At 43.6% G+C, this 20,394-nt stretch overlaps 1 protein-coding gene across 18 annotated transcripts in view; it reads right to left on the minus strand.

The window, feature by feature from the left end:
* Window positions 1–20,394, minus strand: part of nrxn1a (neurexin 1a) — a 192,601-nt gene that overhangs the window by 80,635 nt on the left and 91,572 nt on the right. For 10 of the 18 annotated variants that reach the window (XM_072667166.1, XM_072667165.1, XM_072667164.1 and 7 more), the window contains 3 exons: window positions 16,636–17,019; window positions 6,482–6,685; window positions 3,074–3,100 (listed from right to left, as the gene is read on the minus strand). In XM_072667166.1, coding sequence (XP_072523267.1) covers window positions 3,074–3,100; window positions 6,482–6,685; window positions 16,636–17,019 — 615 coding nt within the window. The remainder of the gene's footprint in view (window positions 1–3,073; window positions 3,101–6,481; window positions 6,686–16,635; window positions 17,020–20,394) is intronic. The other 8 variants (XM_072667175.1, XM_072667170.1, XM_072667176.1 and 5 more) reach the window with 1 other exon arrangement.

The following is a 20,394-nucleotide window of genomic DNA, read 5'->3' on the forward strand; positions in this document are numbered from 1 at the left end:
ACACACACACACAGGAACATGTAAAGTGTGCTGGAACATGTAAAGCATGCAGAGACTCATTCACACACTCACACACACACACACACACACACACACACACACACACACACACACACACAAAGAACATATGAGACAAAATGGCCGTGGTTTCCGCCCGTTCCCCTGCGTGTGACTTGCTAGTCCTGTGAGTGCCAGCGCTCTCTCTCCTCTGTCCTCTGCACTATTTGCATTACAAATGAAACACAAGCGTCGCCGCTGCATATTTATGAGCGCGGCCATTCCGGTAAGTGGCAATGCTGCTGCATATTTATAGAGGAGGTTGTTTCGGCGAAATGAGGTTCTTTTGAATTCACATGAATCTCTCGTTTCAGGGGAAGGATGCTCCAAACACATCTAAATGTCTTCCACTTGTCAACTGTAAATGTGTCTCCATGAAGATTGAGCACAAGGTGTTATTAAATCAACAGCCGTGGCTTCGTTCAATAAGAGCTTCTCCTGTGTGTGTGTGTGTGTGTGTGTGTGTGAGTGATTGTGAACGTGTCTGCGTTTGTGTGTGCATGTTCTGTCCTTTATTTGCCAGTATTCCACATCGACAGCAGGAGCACATAAAAATGATAATAAAAAGAAAATTTGGTAGATTCAGATGAGTAAAAGATGAGCCCCCATTTGTTCAAAATCTGGCTTTATTTAAGCAAAAAATACCCAGAATGTTTCCTCCTGGATTTCTGAGGCTAATGTTAATGTGTTGTGAATAGAGAGACGCAGAAAAAATAACACTGAACTAAAGTAATACACTGTTCATCCTCATAATATCAGTGTTAGAAGACCATTGGTGGGCATATGTGTGGTTGGTATAGGTCTATTTTGTCAATGGCCTCTTTTCCACTGGAGGGCCGAATGGTTCTGAGCATGGCGACCATTGTCCAAGTTGACCAAGTCAACTTTTTAAGTGCACTGTGGCATAAAGTTTAGCATATCTGAGTCGGCTATGGACCTTGTGCAATATCTCTTTCATGGCATTAGCATGCCGGCTACGGGCCCTGTTGAACATAGTTACCACTGCGTTAGCATGCTGGCTATGGGCCTCGTCCAACATTGCCATCACAGCATTCGCATGATGAATTCCGCGATGTTAGCATGCCAGCTAGAGGCCTCATCCAGCAATGCTCCTGCTGCATTAACACGCAACTGAATGCCCAAGCCATCACACATCTGCGTCAAACCTCTCAGACTTCGTTTCAAACTTGTTTAAGTGGATTCCAACATTCGTAAACTTGAGACAGATCGACACAGTGCAGCCTTCGTAGCCATTTGGCCCTGCAGTCTATTAAACTGTGGGCATTTTTGTCATACACATGTGGGTATAAGATCTTTAGTTGCTTGTCACCTTAGATGCAAATGGATCTATCTAGAGCTTAAAGAAACATTAGATACTTACATGGCCTTTTCCAGGTGAAATGGCACTCTCCATCAAGAGAACCCTGCTATATATAGTTCTTTAAAAGAACCTTTAAAATGGTTCAATATAGCACCAAAAAGACAGACATCAATGAACCCTGTTTTAGTACAATATAGGGCCCTGTTTGCTAAGAGTGCAGTAGTAAACCTAAGCCCAGTGAAAGCATCTGTGAATATGTGTGTGTGTGTGTGTGTGTGTGTGTGTGTGTGTGTATGTGTGTGTGTATGTTCTCTCTCCCCTGCACAGGGAGGGAAGAGAAGGACACAGGCAGCCCCCTGAGAAAGCTCAGCTGCGCTCCTGTCTTGGGTATTCTCGTCAGGTTAACGCGGTTCACTGAATTATTGTCAAATTAGCCAATGCTCTTCGTCAGCGTGGGGTCACTAGCGCACTACTGAAATTACAGCGAAGCGAAACCCCTACCACATGCCTGCATGTGCTACATGATAGAACCCACGAGCAAAGAAAAGAAGCCTAATCAGAAAAGGTGATTTGGTAAAAAGGTTGAGTCCTTGAAACCCATGGAGGCTTCTGATTGGTAGAGAGAGACAAGCTTTGCCTATTAGAAAGAATAAATGAGAATGCGGTTGTTACTATGCAACACTGACAAGGAACATTTTTTTGAAGGCCGCATTCAGCTGGGGGAGTCACGGCTGTTGGTAAAGGAGGAGGGCAATCGCTTCTTTCACTTTGAATGTGAATGAGCTGCAGTAGTCTGAGTCACTCAAAGACAGGGACATGAAGCAACGTACAAGCGTGCGTCTTTAGTGAGAGACTTGTGAGGCGTCCACTAATTACCCAAAGGCCTTAAGAGAACGGACGCCAGCCTAAGCTACGCTGCGGCTTAGGAAACTTAAAAGCAGGGAAAAAACAGAGATGGTGTGCACCTGTCTCTCGCCTCACGTTCTTCATTCGCTCTCTCTTACTCAGTCTCTCTCTTCCCCTCAATCTCGCCTTGCAATCTCTCAGCCTGACATGTCCCTCTCTGCTGTGAGTTTAATGAGAAAACAAACAAGAAAACAACTCGCCGCAGCTTCTCCGCTTTGAAAGAGGGAGGGAAAAAAAGCCCCCTGTCCTCATCCCTATGAACGAGCGCAGTGGGAGAGAGTGGAGGAACAAAAAACAAAAAAAACAAAAAAAAAAAACAAAGCGAGGATAGAGCGTGAGAGAGAGAAAGGGTGGCTGCCTGGAAGCTGGAGGCTGACAGAAGGGATTTGAGAGAAGGCTCTCTGAGGAAATGATCAGCGCCGGGGTAGGATGGAAGCAGCGGGCCAGGCTGGAGTGTGATCTGTGAGGGAAAAACCTAATCACCATAGCTGGAGTCAGCTGCGTTTCTCTCCTCTGCTACTTTAAAATGGCTGCCGGAGAGGCTGCAGGCTCTGGCAAGCCTGCGGGGCTAAAAGCGAGGCGCACTACCTGGCCGCTCTGGTGGACGAAACAGCTATAGCACTGAGCTAGCTCCTGCAAATGCAGCAATAAGGCTTCCTGGACACTTCCTGTGGACATGCTCTCGCGCACACACACGCACACACACACACTTGCATCCACACCCGCATTCGTTCAGCATTACAGAGGCGGCTATTGGACAGAGGTAGAAGGTTGAAGAGGTGCACTTACTGGTAGTACAGTTAATCCTGATACAGTCTAGATGGGGGAGAACAGACAAGATGTAAATTCAGCCTTCAAGGTTAAGACTGCAGACATCCATTCAAAATCACACTGTCCACAAACTGGGGACGGACACACAAATGGCATGGACCGGCGAGGCTCTGTTACACTGATCAAGACACACGCTCGGTCTCTCTCTCTCTGTCGCTCTCGCGCTCATCTGCTCTACCTCCTGTGAGGAGGTAATGAAATCCAGGTGGAGGGAACACATTCTCGCATGCCGTCTCGCACGCCGGGCTCATGAATATTCATGCCTTCACTCGGCCTGTAATATATTTAGAATTAGGGAAATTTGGCGAGTATAGAAATGTGATTATAGCCCGATCCATATGAGCCTCAGCACTGCTTGAATATTCAGAGGTAATTGATTAATTTCTTTTCTGGGTTAGCTCAGCAAATGGCAACGGCAGAGGAATGAGAGAGCAAGAGCAAACGAGAGAGCGAGCGAGAGAGAGAGAGAGTATCTAGCCAGCGGAACAGCGTGTCCTCGCCACCGGCGCTTCTGCTGCTCCAGTATGCTCATTTTTTTCTTCTTCTTAAAGCCTTCCCTTTTAATGAGAAGAAATAGATGAATTAAAGAACGAGTGGAAACATTTCTCAAGACTTTAAGGCCTGGAATAAATGGTTGCTAAGATGAGGCAACGGAGAGGGAACTCTTTTGCACGCCAAGGCACACTGCAGCAGAGCGCCGGAGCATGTCCACTGTAAAGCTGGAGCCTCTTGGGAGCAGAGCTGAATTCGGAATGCTTTTTCTGGGTGAAAAAAAAGGGTGAAAAGAAAACACTCGCAAAACCCTTCAGTCCATGACTAGCAGACTGCCTCCCCCCGGTTACCTGTGAGGAGCACACCATGCTCCACGCATAAATATAATCAGATGTTGCACTGGAATGGAGTTGGCTCTCACAGTGCTGCGTGGGGGGCAGGATGACTGGCTGTTGTTTCTGGGACTGGACGCTTAGAGGCTCGCATGCATCTTTTTTTTTTTAACCCTTTCAGCTCTGAGGACCTCTTATTTCTTTCTGTTTAACACTGTTCTACTCTTAGCACTGTCCTATTTGGAGATTGTTTGTGATTTGATGAATTTATAAAAAACTAAGATTATCTCCAGTCCAATTCAACTATGTAGATGTAAACCTGAGCATATAGAATAAAGATCATATATAAATGAAATTCATTACATAACTATATAAGCAATTATGTAATATGTATTCAAACTCTACAATTCCAAGACCCCCCACAGATTTCACTGCGACCACTGTTAATGTTGCAGCGCTTTCTAATACAGCTGCCCCACCCATCTGAATTAGCCCTAGAAACCTAAACCTCCCATTCAAGGATAAAAGCGCTCCTGTAAGTATCACACTTTCATTACAAGTACTGTAATGAATAGCACCACTGAAACTCAGAGCAATATAGCTGCCTGCGTCCCAGCTACTGTAATGAATAATACCGCTCATTTTGGTTTGCACTGCAGAGCAGAAGGTACTTTTATTACTGTCTTTTGCAAAAGTGTATCTCTGGAATGTTGGGGAGACGGGGGGATCGATATTTTTTATGCAGCTGCTCTGTGGGCGTATGTGTTCTATGATGGAGTGGAGGGCTGCGAGAAATACCAGAGCAAATCACAAATCCAGCTCTTCTCTTTCTCTCCCATGAGGCTGCAGCCCATTGCGTGTCGTCAACCGCAGCAAAAATGTGGTCGCAAACAGCCAGAGAGCAATGTGTGCCCACCCTAACAGGGAGTGCAGTCCCCTCTGGGCTAGAGTGTTGTGTGTGTGTGTCTGTCTGTCAGCGGATATCTGCGTCTATGAATTCGCGCACACACCTCTACGTGTGTATGTGTGTGTGAGAGTATTAGGAGAATGTAGGAGTTGGAGGAGCCCTTGGAATCAGGGCCAGACAGACATGCTCTATCTAAGTGGACAGGTATAATGGCATGTCAGGAAGCCTGATGGCTATGCGTGACGATAGTAGGTACACGCACCTTGGTGTTTCTGCCTGCACACTAGGCTGTCACACCGGGCTCTAAAGCTTACATAACGCAGCACGACAGCATCACACTAAGCAATTTACTCTTATTTACTTCATAGAAACAACAAGTAGATATAATTGGACTACTACAGAGAATACTACAGCTCTTTGTGTAGGGGTCTGCAAATGGCAAACAAAGATAACCGAACTAGCCATGCTCCACCCATAGCTGTTGCAAGTTTGGACAAGCTTAACAGAGGGTTGAAAAACATCCTATTTAGCCTATTGAATTTATACTAGTGATTAGATTTGCTACACAACCTTGTGTTTCTTATTTAAATGCTACACTATGGTGCTATGGGCTACCGAGTGGTGCGACTGTCTAAATGTTGGGCCTATCATCAGGAGACTGCAGGTTTGATCCTTATCTATGCCACATCTGTCCATGGTTGGGAGTCTAGGAGAGAATGTTCAGATATTCTCCAAGGGCACTGTGCTCCCCAATGAACTTGCATTAGCGGCAGTTAGACAAACTGCAGCGGTGCTTAACATGACCTTCATCCTCCCAGCTTGGTAGTACATTGTGATGAGGGAGATGGTGATGGCTACAAAAGCTATACTACAGTGTTGAGCTTAGCATTGACAGAATGCTAGTCTGATCCCCTTATATGGTTGGGAATCAAACAGAACACAGTTGTATAACACCACTTATTAATTGATGTTTTAATAGCTTTATGTAAAGGTTTTATACTGTAGGCAAAAATGGGGAGTACAGCAAGTTTAAGAGCCTGTTTATATGTGTTTGTAACGGACTTCACAACTAAACAACGGACACAGATACAATGTGTGTAATAGCATGCTCCTTGTAGTAAGGTGGCATAACAGAATTGGATAGTTAGTGATCTCCTCCAAGCGTGTTGAGCTGTCTAATAGTGTGGCATCGGAATAGCACCCACTGGGTTCATTGTACTTCTAAAACTAATAAGAAAAGACAAATAGTAAGGCAGTAAATGTGCACTCCCTGGTGGGGCAGCTACAGCATGCTCATCTGGAAGTGTGCGCAGGGCCGCAGACTCTGGCCATTGAAGGGTGTACACCTTCCTTTCTCTTCACACAGAGACAGGAACAGCATATTCAGAATGTGTGAGTGTGCATAATTGTGAGAATAGCTGAATGAATAGGGTGGTAAAGGAAACATCATTCATTAAAAAGTAAACTGTGCATGTTTAATAGAAGACTAAAAAAGCCTTAATTTTCATGTACAATAATATGTGTGAAGTTCAGCGTGACTTGGGAACGCAAACATTAAGACAAATCAGATTGGAGTAAGTTCTGCATATAACTGCGTCTGTGGAGTGAAAAGCGTGATTTGACAGGCTGAGGTACCTAGATTGACAGTGAGTCGGACCCGCCCTCCATCCAGCTCCAGTCGGAGAGTGTCTGCGGAGTTCCGGGAGGTGGTTGCCATGAGAACACCATAGGCACGCTGGGAGCGGAATCGGAGAGACACGTCCTCTGCCTCGGTGTGCATCACCACTGGTAATTTGATCTTCATGAACTTACTGCCATCATAACTGAGGATGGTGGCATCTGAGAGAGGGAGAGAGAAAGAGAAAGAGTTAGAGTTAGATTAGGGGTCTGGTAGGAGTTTTCAAGGATTTTTAGGGAGCGTTTCAGGGATTTCAAGAGGGTTAATGGTTTCTATTGCACATGTTAACGTGTCAAAGATTCCTTTAAACAGACCAACAAACCAAACCCCAACAAAGTGAGGTCAGTATGTTTGTTTTGTGGTGCAACTGATTTTTCACATTATGAAAAGAAAATGGGCCCAGTCAAGGCCATGTTTTGCTTTATGGTTAAAAAAACCCTAAGGCTTACTGTACACACACACACAGACACAGACACACACACACACACACACACACACACACACACACACACACACACAATCCTTCGTACACTGTGGCTAAGAAAAAGAGCTCCAAGAGAATGGCTATCCATGGGATTGTGTGATCTCACAAAGAGACAGGCCTATTACAGCATAAAAATCACTGTAATACCTGGGCTTTCGTGGCTTTATCTTGATGAAAGGGTGATGCGAGGCATGCTGCGATGCAGAGTTAAACCCCTACTGCACTGCCTCAAGTGGTGACTGCTTTCATAAAACAGCGATAAACAATATAATACACAGTATGATGAAACACAATAACAAAAACAATGTGTTTTTAATAGATTTTTCAGTAGATTATTGGTGCTGCTGGAGTTTTACACTCATCAAGCCCTTAATTAGGATATTGATACTGGGTAGGACATCACTTTGCCTCAATTGTTTGTAGTATGAATTACACAAGATGTTGGAAACAATCTTTTAAGATTCTAGTCTATGTTGACAGGAATTACAGAATGTGTTTAGGAGCACTTCCATGCAGAGAAATCTGCCCTTCTAGCATAGCCCAAAAGTGTTCAAATCTGATGACTGGCAATGCCACTAAAGAACACATAAACTAACTGTGATGTTCATGAAATTGAGCAGTATGATGCTGGAAGTAGCCATTAGAAGATGGGTAAACTGGTGTCGTGAGTGGATACACATGGTGGTCAGCAACAATACTCAAAAAGGCTTTGACATTCAAGCAATGATTGGTATGAATAGGCCCAAAGTGTGCCAAGCAAATGGTCAAGGTTAATCAGACCAGGTGAACTGATCAACTGTGTCTGATGAAGTCCTCCTTTATAGTGCAGTAGTTTCATAAACCAGCTGATGCGCTATAAAACTACTACAAGGTAGTAGTACTTTTACCCCAGAGGGAAAAGACAGTTACCATCTAATCCCACCTCCTGAGGTCACACAGCCAGAGCAGCAGCACTATTGGTTGTGATGCAAATTTGTGTTTCAAAGTTCAGAAAGTATAGGGAGCAAAATGTATTTGCCTGGAAGTCGTGAACAGGAAATTCAGAGAAAATCTCGCAATGAGAAAATTCAAGGACAAAAGCCCAGTGTGACTGAGGCTGAATGCAGCCTCAGGTTTCTGTTCTTGATTACCAGAGGTGGATATTATGATGTAGGAGGAGTTTTAGGTTAAGGCTTACTTCTGAATGTGGCATATTTATATATAAAATGAAATGATTTTATGAGTTATTTGTGAACATCATTTGTTAATGCTTTAGAAAAATTTTTATTTCCTGTCTCAGATATCTCAGAAATATCTCAAATTTATACAAATCTGAACGACTGAGGCCAGTTTGAAGCTGTAAACTACTATAGATGTACTCACATATGACTGAACTAACTGCATTAATGCATTCAGTTGTTTAAATCCACAGCTCTGTTCATGGCATAAATCTGTCTTTTCTTTTGCTTGGAACCGCTGCATACTGCTAATGAAAAACATTGCTTGGTGGAGCACATGACGTGGCCTTAAATGTCCGTTGTGTGTGCTGCAGAGTTAGATGGTACAATAAACTGTTGTGAAGGGGAAATAAAGCTGAAGGCAGTGTGAGGGTTGAATGTGGGGACGGCAGCATTTTGCTGTTCATCGTAAACTGCAAGGTTCATGGAGACAGATGAATGACAGGTTACTACAGTCTTTTACAACCAGACACAGTGGTTCTCCACTGTACTGCACAACCACACACACACACACACACACACACACACACACACACACGACAGCGTGAGTTCCATTAGTTCCCGTCCATATGAAGCGTAATTTATGAACTCAATCACTGATAATGCATTCCAGCTGCTGCGTGGCAGGGCTTGGCTTTAGAGCCGCAGTTTACAGCCGCAGCCCGGCTCTATTTCTCTAATCTGTTTCTTCGTGTGGCAATCACTTTATTGGGCAATTCAATTTGGCGTCTGGATCTTAAGCCCCTGCGCTTCCTATGGAAGATAGTGGAGCGCTCAAAAGTGGCAGTCATAATCTTACTGGCCGACTGATAGAGAGCCATGGAGCACACAGAAAAGGCGAGGAAATGATACAGTGAGCTAAAGCCGTATCAGTGTACAGCCACATTCAAGAGAGCGACAGAGTCTGCAGGGGCCTAAGAAGCAAATCTGCACTCTTCACAAATCCACTGAACCCAATGGTTTTAGTGCATCTGTCCCAGTGCAGGCACTGGCCAGTGAGAACAGCTCAACGTCTGGCCCCAGAAAGACTATAAAGCTATTCTTCTCCAGTGGAGGAGTTCCAGTGGCTGCAGGCAAGCAGTAATTAGACTGTGCTTATTTAAACACACACAAACACAGCTCCTCAGCTACCATGATTCCTGTGACTGTCTCGTCTCGCCATCTCTGCTTCCTGTTAGGACGTAGCCAAGTCTGAGAGTAAATGAAAGGGAAGGTGGGGGTGAGGGGAGGATGGACGGCCTAGCCAGCGGAAAACAAGAGGAATACAGGAGAACAAGCATGGAGGCATGCATACTAATCAGCACAGAAGAGAGCATTCAGTCCCCGAGGAGAAGAGCGTTTACAGGGGTGTGCATGCATTTGTATGCATGTCCTTACCTGAGGCTCATATTATGCTAGACTTTCATGGCTTACTATGAACTGACTTGTTTGACAATCTCTGTGTTACAGCAGCAGGTACTTAGATTTTATTAAAGACAAATATCATGCATGCAATATAGCATACATGCATGTGTGTGAGTGTGTCCTCAATGTCTTACTTGACCTTATATGGCAACTCCGCAGGTTCCTGAAGATTTTTCTGAAGAGTGTGTGTTGTGCATGTGCATGTGCATTTGACAGTCCTGTATCTGTAAGAAGTAACGAGCGGTCATTCGTTTCACCACAGGGAAGCATAAATTAACATACGCTGTAAGACTGGTGTTAGGTGGCTAAAATATTCAACAGCACACTGAGGAATAAATGTGAAAGCATGTTCTATTATTTAAAGATAGCCGAGGGAAGTTTCATGTTGGATGAGAAACGGAGACTGCCTCGTCAGATGACTAATGAACTGACTTTTTTTTTGTCAGTGGACGACATGTCAAATTGGTTTGACCAGGTTTTGATCCTGGATAACATCAACTTGATTATCTACCCTAGGCAGCCAAAAAAAGCAACACCAGAGCCAGCCTACTACCTAAAGCTGTGCCAGCACCTAAATAGTGCTTTCAGGGTTTTGGATGCATGGTGTATATTGGATTAATTTTGAATGCTGTCAGCTTCTCGTGTCACAAAAAGACTGCTACTCCTAAAACAATAGATTACCATTACATGGTATTAAAATTGAAATAAAATAAAAACATAAATGCAATAGTGGTAGACGACTACAGTTTTAAAAAAAGAAGCTCAGATTCTCTTATGAGTAATGTTCTCAGTGCTGTTGTGGTCAGTGATGTTGCGGTCAGCGGTGATTGCGGCTTTTCTGACACTATTCAACACGTTTTTAGACCTGAATCATGTATTAACCTTCCAACTCTGTTTGCCAATGTTGGAATGACCCACATGCGCAGCTCACTTTGCATATCCGGCGTCTCACACTGTTACTCACTCCATCTGCGAGAATGTGACCTAAAATCCGCCTGAATGTGGGACTGCTTTGTCTGTCACAGGAGCTGCTATGTTGCCATGTTGTGTATGCGAGGGAACACAGTTCTGCTCTAGATCGCTCCCTCGTTTCAACCCCCACAGCGAGTTCCCTCTCCTCCGTCACACCTGAGCTTCCATGATGAAGAGAGTCAGAGCGCCGAGCCCCTGCTGCGTCCTTTAACCCCAAAAACCCAATCTCCAGCCCTCCCCACCAGGCATCGTTGTGGGACAGCCAAGCCCCGAAAAACACTGACAGCTTGACAAACGAGCCCCCCCCTCTCATCTACAGAAGAGTGGTCTCATGCCAGGAGAGGGGATAATGAAAGGAGTGAGATGGCCAGTGGTTCGAATAGACCCTCATTACATCCCCTCCCCTACCCTGCAACCCAAACTGCAGTGTGTGTGTAGTCACGCAGCAGGGTTGCGTAGTGCAGCGGCTCCTGAGCTGCCTGACAGCCAGCACATTACATCCAATCATGGCATGATGGAGCGGCAGCAGTCTGCACTACAGAGAGGCTACAGAGGGCTAGAATGAGACGAAACACTTGGAAAACAGAGCACGGAGACTGAGGGGGGAGTTTGTTGGTTGGTGAAGAAGTGGGATGTGTGATTTGGGAATTAGCACAGGCTCCGATTTGAACCTAGGCACTGACGCAAGTTTAATTTTCAGTTAAAAAAACAAAAACAAAACCGCCTTTACTAAATTAGAGACCGGTCTCGTCACAGTTACATCAAGTCCCGGGAAGAAAAATGAGAAGAAAGGAGAGAAGAAAAAAGGCTGGGAAACAGACGCTGTCCTAGTTGCTAACCCTTGAAAAAGAGAAGGAGCGACAGAAATGGAGGGCTGCAGGTAGAAAGGAGTGTACATAGCTGATCACTCTCTCCATCTGCCCCTCCATCTGTTCTTACTTTCATTTACCACTCGCTCTTGTCCAAGACTCCTCCTCTGAAAAGAAGGATCAACCACCCAACACATGCAATGGAGGCACACACACACATACACTCACAGACTTCCTCTCTGCTCTACTTCTTTCTCTCGCGCACACCTACATCTGAGATGGCGGTACTCAAGACTCTCAGAAAGGCTTTCATGGCACTTAGCATGGCTGCAAAGCGGTGTACGTGAGTGTGTGCGCGTGTGTATGTGTGGATGGTGACGCCACACACTGTCGCTACACTCCCCCACCCCTGCTGAGCCCAGCACAATCCACCAGCACACTGCAGCACTGAGCTGCGCTCGCCACGGGGATTAGGGAAATGTATGTTCAACAATCATGATAAACAGGATGAGTTAGCTCTGAGGCATCATACATAATTCAACTAACGCTCATGGTGCGTTCCACACATTCCACTGGAACCTTTTGCCGTAAATTAGTATTATGGTTCTTTTTTTTTTCTCCCCAGCACGCAATGCGATACCTTGTGAAGGCTAAGAGCGAGGCGACGAGAGTGATGAAACAAACACTGACTTGTGAATCAACACGAACGACCTGCCAATGGTGCACTCAACCAGGTGTTGCGGAAAGAAATAAAAGGAGCTCCTATTACTGCCTGGCTGCCTGACATCCCACCGTCAACTGACTGAGCGCGCTGGCTGCTCTAGGGGACATTTCTGCTAACTAGCACACACACTGAACAGAAACGAAGAGGGACGCAACAGCAGAGTTTGCTCATTTAACACTTATCAGTTACTGCGCTTAAAGCAGATTTTACAGGTCCTGTAAATTAGTAAACAGAGTTGCTCTGTTTAAGGGAACATAGGCTTCTACTACACTGCATTTCTTCCTCCAGAATACTGTGTAAGAGTATGGGAAAGTATAATATACGCACAAGATATTTTACAGATGTGCAGTTGAGACTTTTGTAAAGAGTTTCAAAGAAGTATTATGAGAGAATCACCATTTCTTGCTCCCGAGCTCCCTCAACAGTCAGAAAGTGTAATTCATGCTTTGAACAAGCACTAAAGGATGCATTTTACACATGCATTTTACAAGCTGAGAGATACAGAACCATCACTGTTAGTAAAAGAAGCATGTGGACTGAGGGGGTAGAATAAAACGACAGGATTATACACAAATATGACTGGTTTCGCAGTGTCTTGCAGTTCTCGTGAGTGTTGCCCCACCTACTTCACCAGAGTTACATTTTGAGTGCATTTAGCTGTGTGCTGAGCTCAGAGTAGCAGCGATAGTGACACTATTTCCATCACAGTTCAGTGGAGCAGCAATATCATTTTGAAGTTGCTATTTTAAATTATACTGCAAAATGCAACATAATACTGCTTTGAAGAGTCAATATCTTATACTTTCTTCTAGGTTAAATATTTCTCTCCTAGTTAAAATAAACCGTATTTGGACTATAAATAAAAAGTATTTGGACTGTTGACCAAGAACAGACCACAGTCAACCCATCTTTACATTTTTCCACAATTAAACAGCATGGTGTTTTTGTAACTGTGTCTTTAAGACTCATAGGGTAGGTCAATAAAGGTCTGATCTGACTGGCTGCCCTAAATTATACCAACTCTTAAAGCAGTCCATCGGACTCAGCGAAGTTTAGCGGTTTAATGCCACAATGGCACAGGGGTCCCAAATTTAAATCCTGAGCCATGCTGCTTTGCTATCAGCGGGTTGACTCAGAGAGCACAGCTAGCTGTTCTCTCTCCAGGTGGGTAGATGGCGCTCCCTCCCCTCATCACTCTTAAAGTGATGTTAGCCGGCACAGGCGTCTGTCAGCTGGTGTGGTGCTGGCGTGTGTCGGCTGTCCAGCCATGCCGCATTGGCAGCAGTTTGAAAAGATGCGGTGGCAGGCTTTACTTGTATCGGGGAGAAATATGTTAAGTCCTTAGCTACGAACTAGTGTGTTAGTCAGCAGTACCAAATTTTGGCGAAAAAAAGTTACAAAAATTCGGCACCAAAAAATAAAAATGAATTGTCCATGCTGAAACACTCCTTACTTCAGTGTAAATGGGTGGGCCTTCAGAAATACCACGTTTGATGTTGATCTATACAGTTCTGCTTATTCAGTCTATATTACTTAAGTCAGTGTAACAGTAAATAATTCTGCAGTCAAGTCTAGTAAAATTTCCCTGCCACTTTTATTCCAGTAGTTTTCCATTACGGCACGTCAACTTGGGCTTGTGTAAAGGTGCTCAGTGTTTTTACCGCAGCTGCCACATTGGGTGATTTTTTTTGTAAGGCTGATGAATCCCTCTCTCATCCACCCCCACTCATCCTCTTTCACTCCCTCTATTCGGCCAGAAACAAACAGCTCCATTTTGGCAGTCGAGCAGCAGCAGTGGTGTGTGCATGTGTGGAAGGAGCTGGCAGTACTCGCGGGAGCGACACCTCACCATCTCTTAACCCAACACCATCTCTCAAACCCACACCATCCAGCCCATTAAAGCCCATCTTCGTGCCATTGGCGGCAAAGCCACTGATCTTTGTGGAGCTAATTGGCCAGATCATTTCCATAATTCCTGTGTGTAGCTCCAACAATGCGAGCATAATTGATCGTGTTTTCCTGAAGCGGCCGAGGCTTTGCTGCAGGGGGATTACTGCGTCCAGACTACTGCCACATGCTTAAAGAAAACACACACCCATTAAACAATTAGCCGGAGTCCAAGCACTTGACAGACGTGGCTCTGATGGACGGCGGCGATATTTAGCTCTACACATGGAGAGATTGACAACAATGTTTCTTGACTCCTTCTTTTTCACTCTCCTTCTCTCTGTCTATATTTCTCACTCTGTGCTGTTTTGCATGGAGCACTGGCCAGGCAACAGTGGCTGCTGTCATTCATCTGGAAAAACAACGGCATTCAAATTCTTCCATGGAAAAAAAGACAAAGCATATAACGCACGCTCGAGTGCTTCTCTGTGAAGATAACATGGACTGGGAAGAAACACAATTACCGCAGTAGTAACGTCAGCTGTGCTGGCTGCCTCACTCACTGTCAAGGCCAGGATGACAGTGGAGAGGTTTGGCAGTGCTGGAACACTATTGAAAAACGCAAAAATTGAATAGAGACCCGCACCCTCCCTTCACACACTAGTCACCGTCCTTAGACATTCTCAAGTCTGGCCAATCACAGCGCGTCCCAACATTATCGTCACACATTTGAAGCTCCATGCAGCAGCTGTCCTCATACACCCAGCGAAGAGTCAGCACATGGATTGTAGCTGGAGAAATGATGGACTTCTTATCCAGAGTGTCCTTCATGCTGAATAAATCAAGATAATAGACAAAGTCATTTCCTGAATGAATAAAATGTCTTTGTCCACCAGGAGTTGCACGGAGGAGTGAGACTGACGGCTCATCGTTCACAAATCCGAAATAGCATCACTAGCTATGAGGCAGAAATCGCATTTGGAGATCATTTTGAAGATCAGACGTCACAATGGCTCATTTGTGTGGCAACTGGGTTTGAGGTCAGAAACTCAATTCTGGGATGTTTCGTGGCTTTATTGGTTTCTGATTGAATAAAGTCTCAGATGTCAGACTGTATCACCGTTCTAAAATTCAAACAATAAATGTCGGTTATGACACCAACATCCAAGAAATGTCCGTCTCTACCTTCTGTTTCCTGCAGTGAAGTTTTCATACCCAATCACCTTCCCATTCCTCCGTTCTACCTCTGTTCATCAAAAAGAGGACTTTGCTGTAATACTTAGGTTAATGTTATGTGTCATAGCCTACTGGAGTAAAAAAAAAAAAAAAAAAAAAAAAGCACAGTCACTTTCATACCAAGCTCTCGGGCCTAGGTCAACATTTGCTACTTTTGGAAGAAAGATGCTTTTAGCAACTAGCTAGTTGTCCTTTGGACGCCCTAAAGCTTCACTTTGTATATCTCCTTCCTTATCCATCCTCATCCCCTCCTCTTTTTCATAGACAGAATGAATAACTCAAAGATGCACACATGCGCACACACACAAACCAGCAGTAAAATTAGCATCACATGCCTAATACTGAGTCAGTCCCCTTTGTGCTGTTATAACACATGTGACCATTCAAGGCACGGACTCCACCAAGACACTGGCAGCAGATCCTTTATGTTTTGTAAGTTGTGAGGTACCCAATACACTGTAAGCAGTTCACAAGTCGTCCTTTCATGGACCACTTTAAGTAAGCACTGACGACTACAAGAACTGCCTGATGTTTTGGAGATGTTCTGACCCAGTCGTCTAGCCATCACAATTTGTCCCTTGTCAAAGTGACCCTTATGCTCGTACGCTTGCCCATTTATCCTGCCAAGAACTGACTGTTCACTTGCTGCCTAACATGTAGATCCCACCCCTTGACAGATGCCACTGTGGATGAAGATAAGCAATGTTTTTCACTTGTGTGTAAACTTATATAAGGTTTGATGATCTTTAGAATAATTACACCAAAATAACTGCTAATTGGTCTCATATTAAGCGTCTGTTTATACAGACATTAGTTGTGTTTATATGACCTGCTGCTTTTCTTGTTACATCTGTTGAGACAAAGCAAGTTGACACACATGTTTTGGCATAAGCTGTGCTACTATAATCCATCTGTAACAGTGAGTACAGTGGGTACATCACCAGTATTTACACTGTAATTACATTGGTAGTATCACCAACAGTTATATTGTTATTACATGGATTGATAATGTGTAATTACATAGCTTTAGAGATGCTTTCTAAAGTGGGACCAACTAATCTGCAGATCAATTATGCTCGCATTGTTGGAGCTACACACAGGAAAGAGAAAAAAGCCTTCTTAACCTTCAACAGAAAAAGTTATTTTGACAATTTCTATTGGTTGATAAATCATACATTTTCAAATTCTATTTATAAAAATCATAACATGTATTTTTGCATCATAGCAACAACATACTACGTGATATATGGAGCACATACATATATTGCATATACATATACATGTAACCAAAAAGGCTGAAACCTTCCTCTTTCCAGTGAGGTATAAAACTCAAGGTCTGCTGAGGAGATAATCAACATTTGAGCTGGTGGTGACTGACCTCTTTCACACGATCGTCCGAGGTAGCCTGTCCCAGAGCAGTCGCACACATATCGATTCCAGCCCTCTCTGCAGGAGCCGCTGTTCAGGCAGGGATTGCTCAGACACTGTTTGGGTTGCTCTTTGGAGCAGGAAGGCTTGACACCCACGGCCCTCTGCGCCTCAGCGATGCGGCGGATGTCTTTACTCTGGCCATCCATGAACAGGTCCCGCACACAGCCCACATAGCCATAATTCAGCAGAGCTGTCCACACCTCTGTGGGGAAGACCAGGCCAGCACGGTCCTCAGGCAGACCACCCAGGTAGAGAGTGTCATCCAGGTCCAGAATCTCACTCTCTCCAGGAGCATTATAGGGTGTGCGAACAGAGTTGACTGAGATGGTACCTGAAAGGAGATATGAACACCAGAGGGTATGAGTATTGCATGTAGGGAATGTCGTAGAAAGCATTATTTCTCATTTAAAGCTCATTAAAACTATGAGATTTTAAACAAAAGCTAATTTTATGTGTACAGTCTGCTGTGAAGATGCTTTAGTCAATTTTTGACATAAAAAGTCAGAAGTGAAAAAAGTCAGAAACCTAACCTGTTGATGCAGAATGCAAACTGAATGTAAATCTAATGTAAGTTAAATTGAACTTGCTATAATGATTTACCCAATTACATTTGAATGGTACAGCAAAATTGCAATAATCACTTTATTGCACTTCCATGCAATACTAAATTACTAAAATTTCATATGACATCTATTTGTGTCTGATTCAGCTTGGCCTACAAATACTCTTATAAAAATAAAGGTGCTTCAATATAGTCTCTGAGTGATGCCATAGAAGAAACACTTTTGACACCATGAAGATCCATGTCTATTCTATTGGTTCTTTATTGAGTGGATCCTCTATTGCACTGCTCAAAGAACTTTCTGAAACCTTTATTTACTTACAGTCACAGAACTCTTGGAAAATGTCCTGGAATTATTCCTGAGGCCACTGAGATTGTATGGCTTTTTGATTACGAGAACCACTCTATAAAGAACCATGGTTGTAACAGATATATTAATGTGTGAAGAACATTTACATCAGTAAATAATCTTTACATTATGTGAAGTTCTTTAGATGTTTGAAAAGTTACACCCTCACTACACCCTGACACATCTCTATTACAAACATGTTTCTTCATTCTTCACAACCAAAAGTGGTTCTTCTTTGGCATTTTTTATTTTTTAGGAGTACATCCTCCAGCCCTCCCTACTGTTCTGCTCTGCAGGTTGGCTTCAATTTCAGCTCGACACTTTAGTTTTTAAGACAACAGAGGTTAATACAACTGATTACAATCTGCCTTCAAGGAAGCGCCCTCCATTGACTCTAATGATATTTAAAGACTTTCATGGGCTCCAAATCAGCCTCATTGTTTTCTAGAAGACACCCCACAAACAACTGTTTAACTCCACAGAGCAATTCTGCATTTTCCCCTCTCATTTTCCTCCATTACATGCTGCCATTATTCACGCCTTTAAGGCAGTGACAAAGGAAAAGCTATTAGTCGCGTGATGAGACCACGCAGTCAGGGAGTGAGACACAAAGAGCCAGCCCACACTGAATCCTGTTTATTAGTGTCCGACAGCCCCAAACCCAATAAAAACACAATTCTAATCTAAAAGATGAGTGATATTGGCCGTTCGCAGCAGGGGTGCCTTGCTCTGCAGGCGGAGAGCAGCCTCCTTAACTGAGGCCAAATTAGTGTGGCAGTAAGCAAACGAGAAGCAGGCAGCAGGAGGGGAGGAGAGGAGAAACTGTTTTATCACTGTGTTTGTTGTGCGACATGCTAAGTCACATCTGAGAACAGTAATCCAAGCTTTACTGTTGGACCTGACATGCGGGGAAGACTTTAAATCTTTCCTCTCCGTTTACCCTAAGATTTATGCTTTTAATTTGATATAAATTCTGCGAGTCGAACACAATAAAAAGCAACAGACGGAAGAGGCTGATAAAATTGGCAGAGCTATCAAGAGAGTGTGTGTGTCTTTTTAGTGTGTGTTTGTGAGGCAAGGTCCAGTGGGTGATGGATTTGTGCATGGATCTGGGGTTTATTTTCGGCATCAATGGCCATAGCGGGCAATTAATGAATGGCCAGAGTTCGAGACCGTCACGTCCTCAAGCCTGTAGAGCAGGGCTCTGAGGTCTCCCTTAGCTTTTTAGCTTACATACACCACCAGCACTGAAAACCCTCTCCTGCAGATTAAATATGATTCCACAGGCTCATTAGGGCCATGCCGAGGGGAGTCATTATTCATAGCGCTCACACAGAAAGAGAGCAACACATCTGAACATCTGAACAGTCATACACGATAGCACAGAAAGTAGTAATTATACTCAAGGTAATTCAGGGTCTGTCAGCTGTCCCAACTTTTAGGAGAAGAAAAAAATGCAGAATAAAATGATTCTTAGCTGAACTTGGCTGGTTTAGATGAAACTCTCCAGACATGAATACATTTATGAGTCCAAAAGTTTCCAGACATCCCTCCTTTCAAGGGCATTTTCATGAAAATTAACACTACACGCTGTTTGCAAAATCTCCAGAGGAAAGCACTGCTAATAGAAGAGGATACTGGAGCTGCATGAGTCTAAGGTCACCATGTCAAATGCCAAGCTTCTGCCTGTTAACACTGGTTGCCAGTGGAGCAGTAGAACTGTGTTCTCTGGAATGATGGAGCTCCATCTGATGCCCTTGAGATGACCTGAAGTGGCATTTGTGATCCAGAATGACTTATTTAATATCAATATCTGACTTCACTGATATTGTGGCTATTCTTGTGGCTAAACACAATCAAATCCTCACAGCAAATTATCCAAAATCTAGTGTAAAGCCTTTCCAGAATAATAGAGGCTGGCTATGCAGCAAAAGGGGACGCATGTTTTATTAATACTCTTGGTTTTGGAAGAAAAAAAGAGATAAGCAGGTGTCTACAAACGTTTGGACATATAATTTAGATGTTTAGTAGTAACATGAGTTTAAAAGATGTTCAGCTGAATGTTGAAAACTAGTTTTGCATACACCGTCCAGCCATAACATTAGCACCACTAACATGAATATGAAATAAATAACATTGTTTATCTGGCACCGATCAAGGGGTAGGATCTAGTAGGGCTGGGGGCAGCAAAATCAATTGTCAGTTCTGACAAGAGCCAAATTGTAATGGCTGGAGAACTGGATTAGAACATCTCCAAAACATCAGGTAGGATTGTAGGGTGTTCCTGGTATGCAGTGGTTAGTATCTACCAAGAGTAAATATATTGAGCAGGTGGTATTAAAGTTATGGCTGATTGGTGTATGATATGTTTTAATAGCTTTGTTGACAAAATAATAACATTATTTTTCTGTATTTCTTATTGTTATAGACTTTTAGATAATTTTATTTGCTGAAGTATCTTACTTCATTGAAAAAAAATTAGCTTTTCTCCAGATATATCCTGGTCACCTGCCAACGGAAAAATGACTTAAAAAGTAAACAAGGTGTAAAAATTACACCTTTAATTAATGCTGCCTTCAAGTCATGTCAGAAGTATCGTAATTAAGCGATAGGCACACTTGAACACCACAACAAGGTCGTATTTACTGCTGAGAAACTCCAATGAGCCCAGACTTTCTGGGCGGAAAACAAATTATTTGAGATCGTTTTATTAAGCAGCAGCACCTGAACACTGCTTACTCTTATTTAAGTGTGGAAAAAAGGATAAATGCATGCCACAGATGCTTCATACTGGA

The sequence above is a fragment of the Salminus brasiliensis genome, chromosome 22, assembly GCF_030463535.1.
Source record: "Salminus brasiliensis chromosome 22, fSalBra1.hap2, whole genome shotgun sequence".
NCBI classification, from domain to species: Eukaryota; Metazoa; Chordata; class Actinopteri; order Characiformes; family Bryconidae; genus Salminus; species Salminus brasiliensis.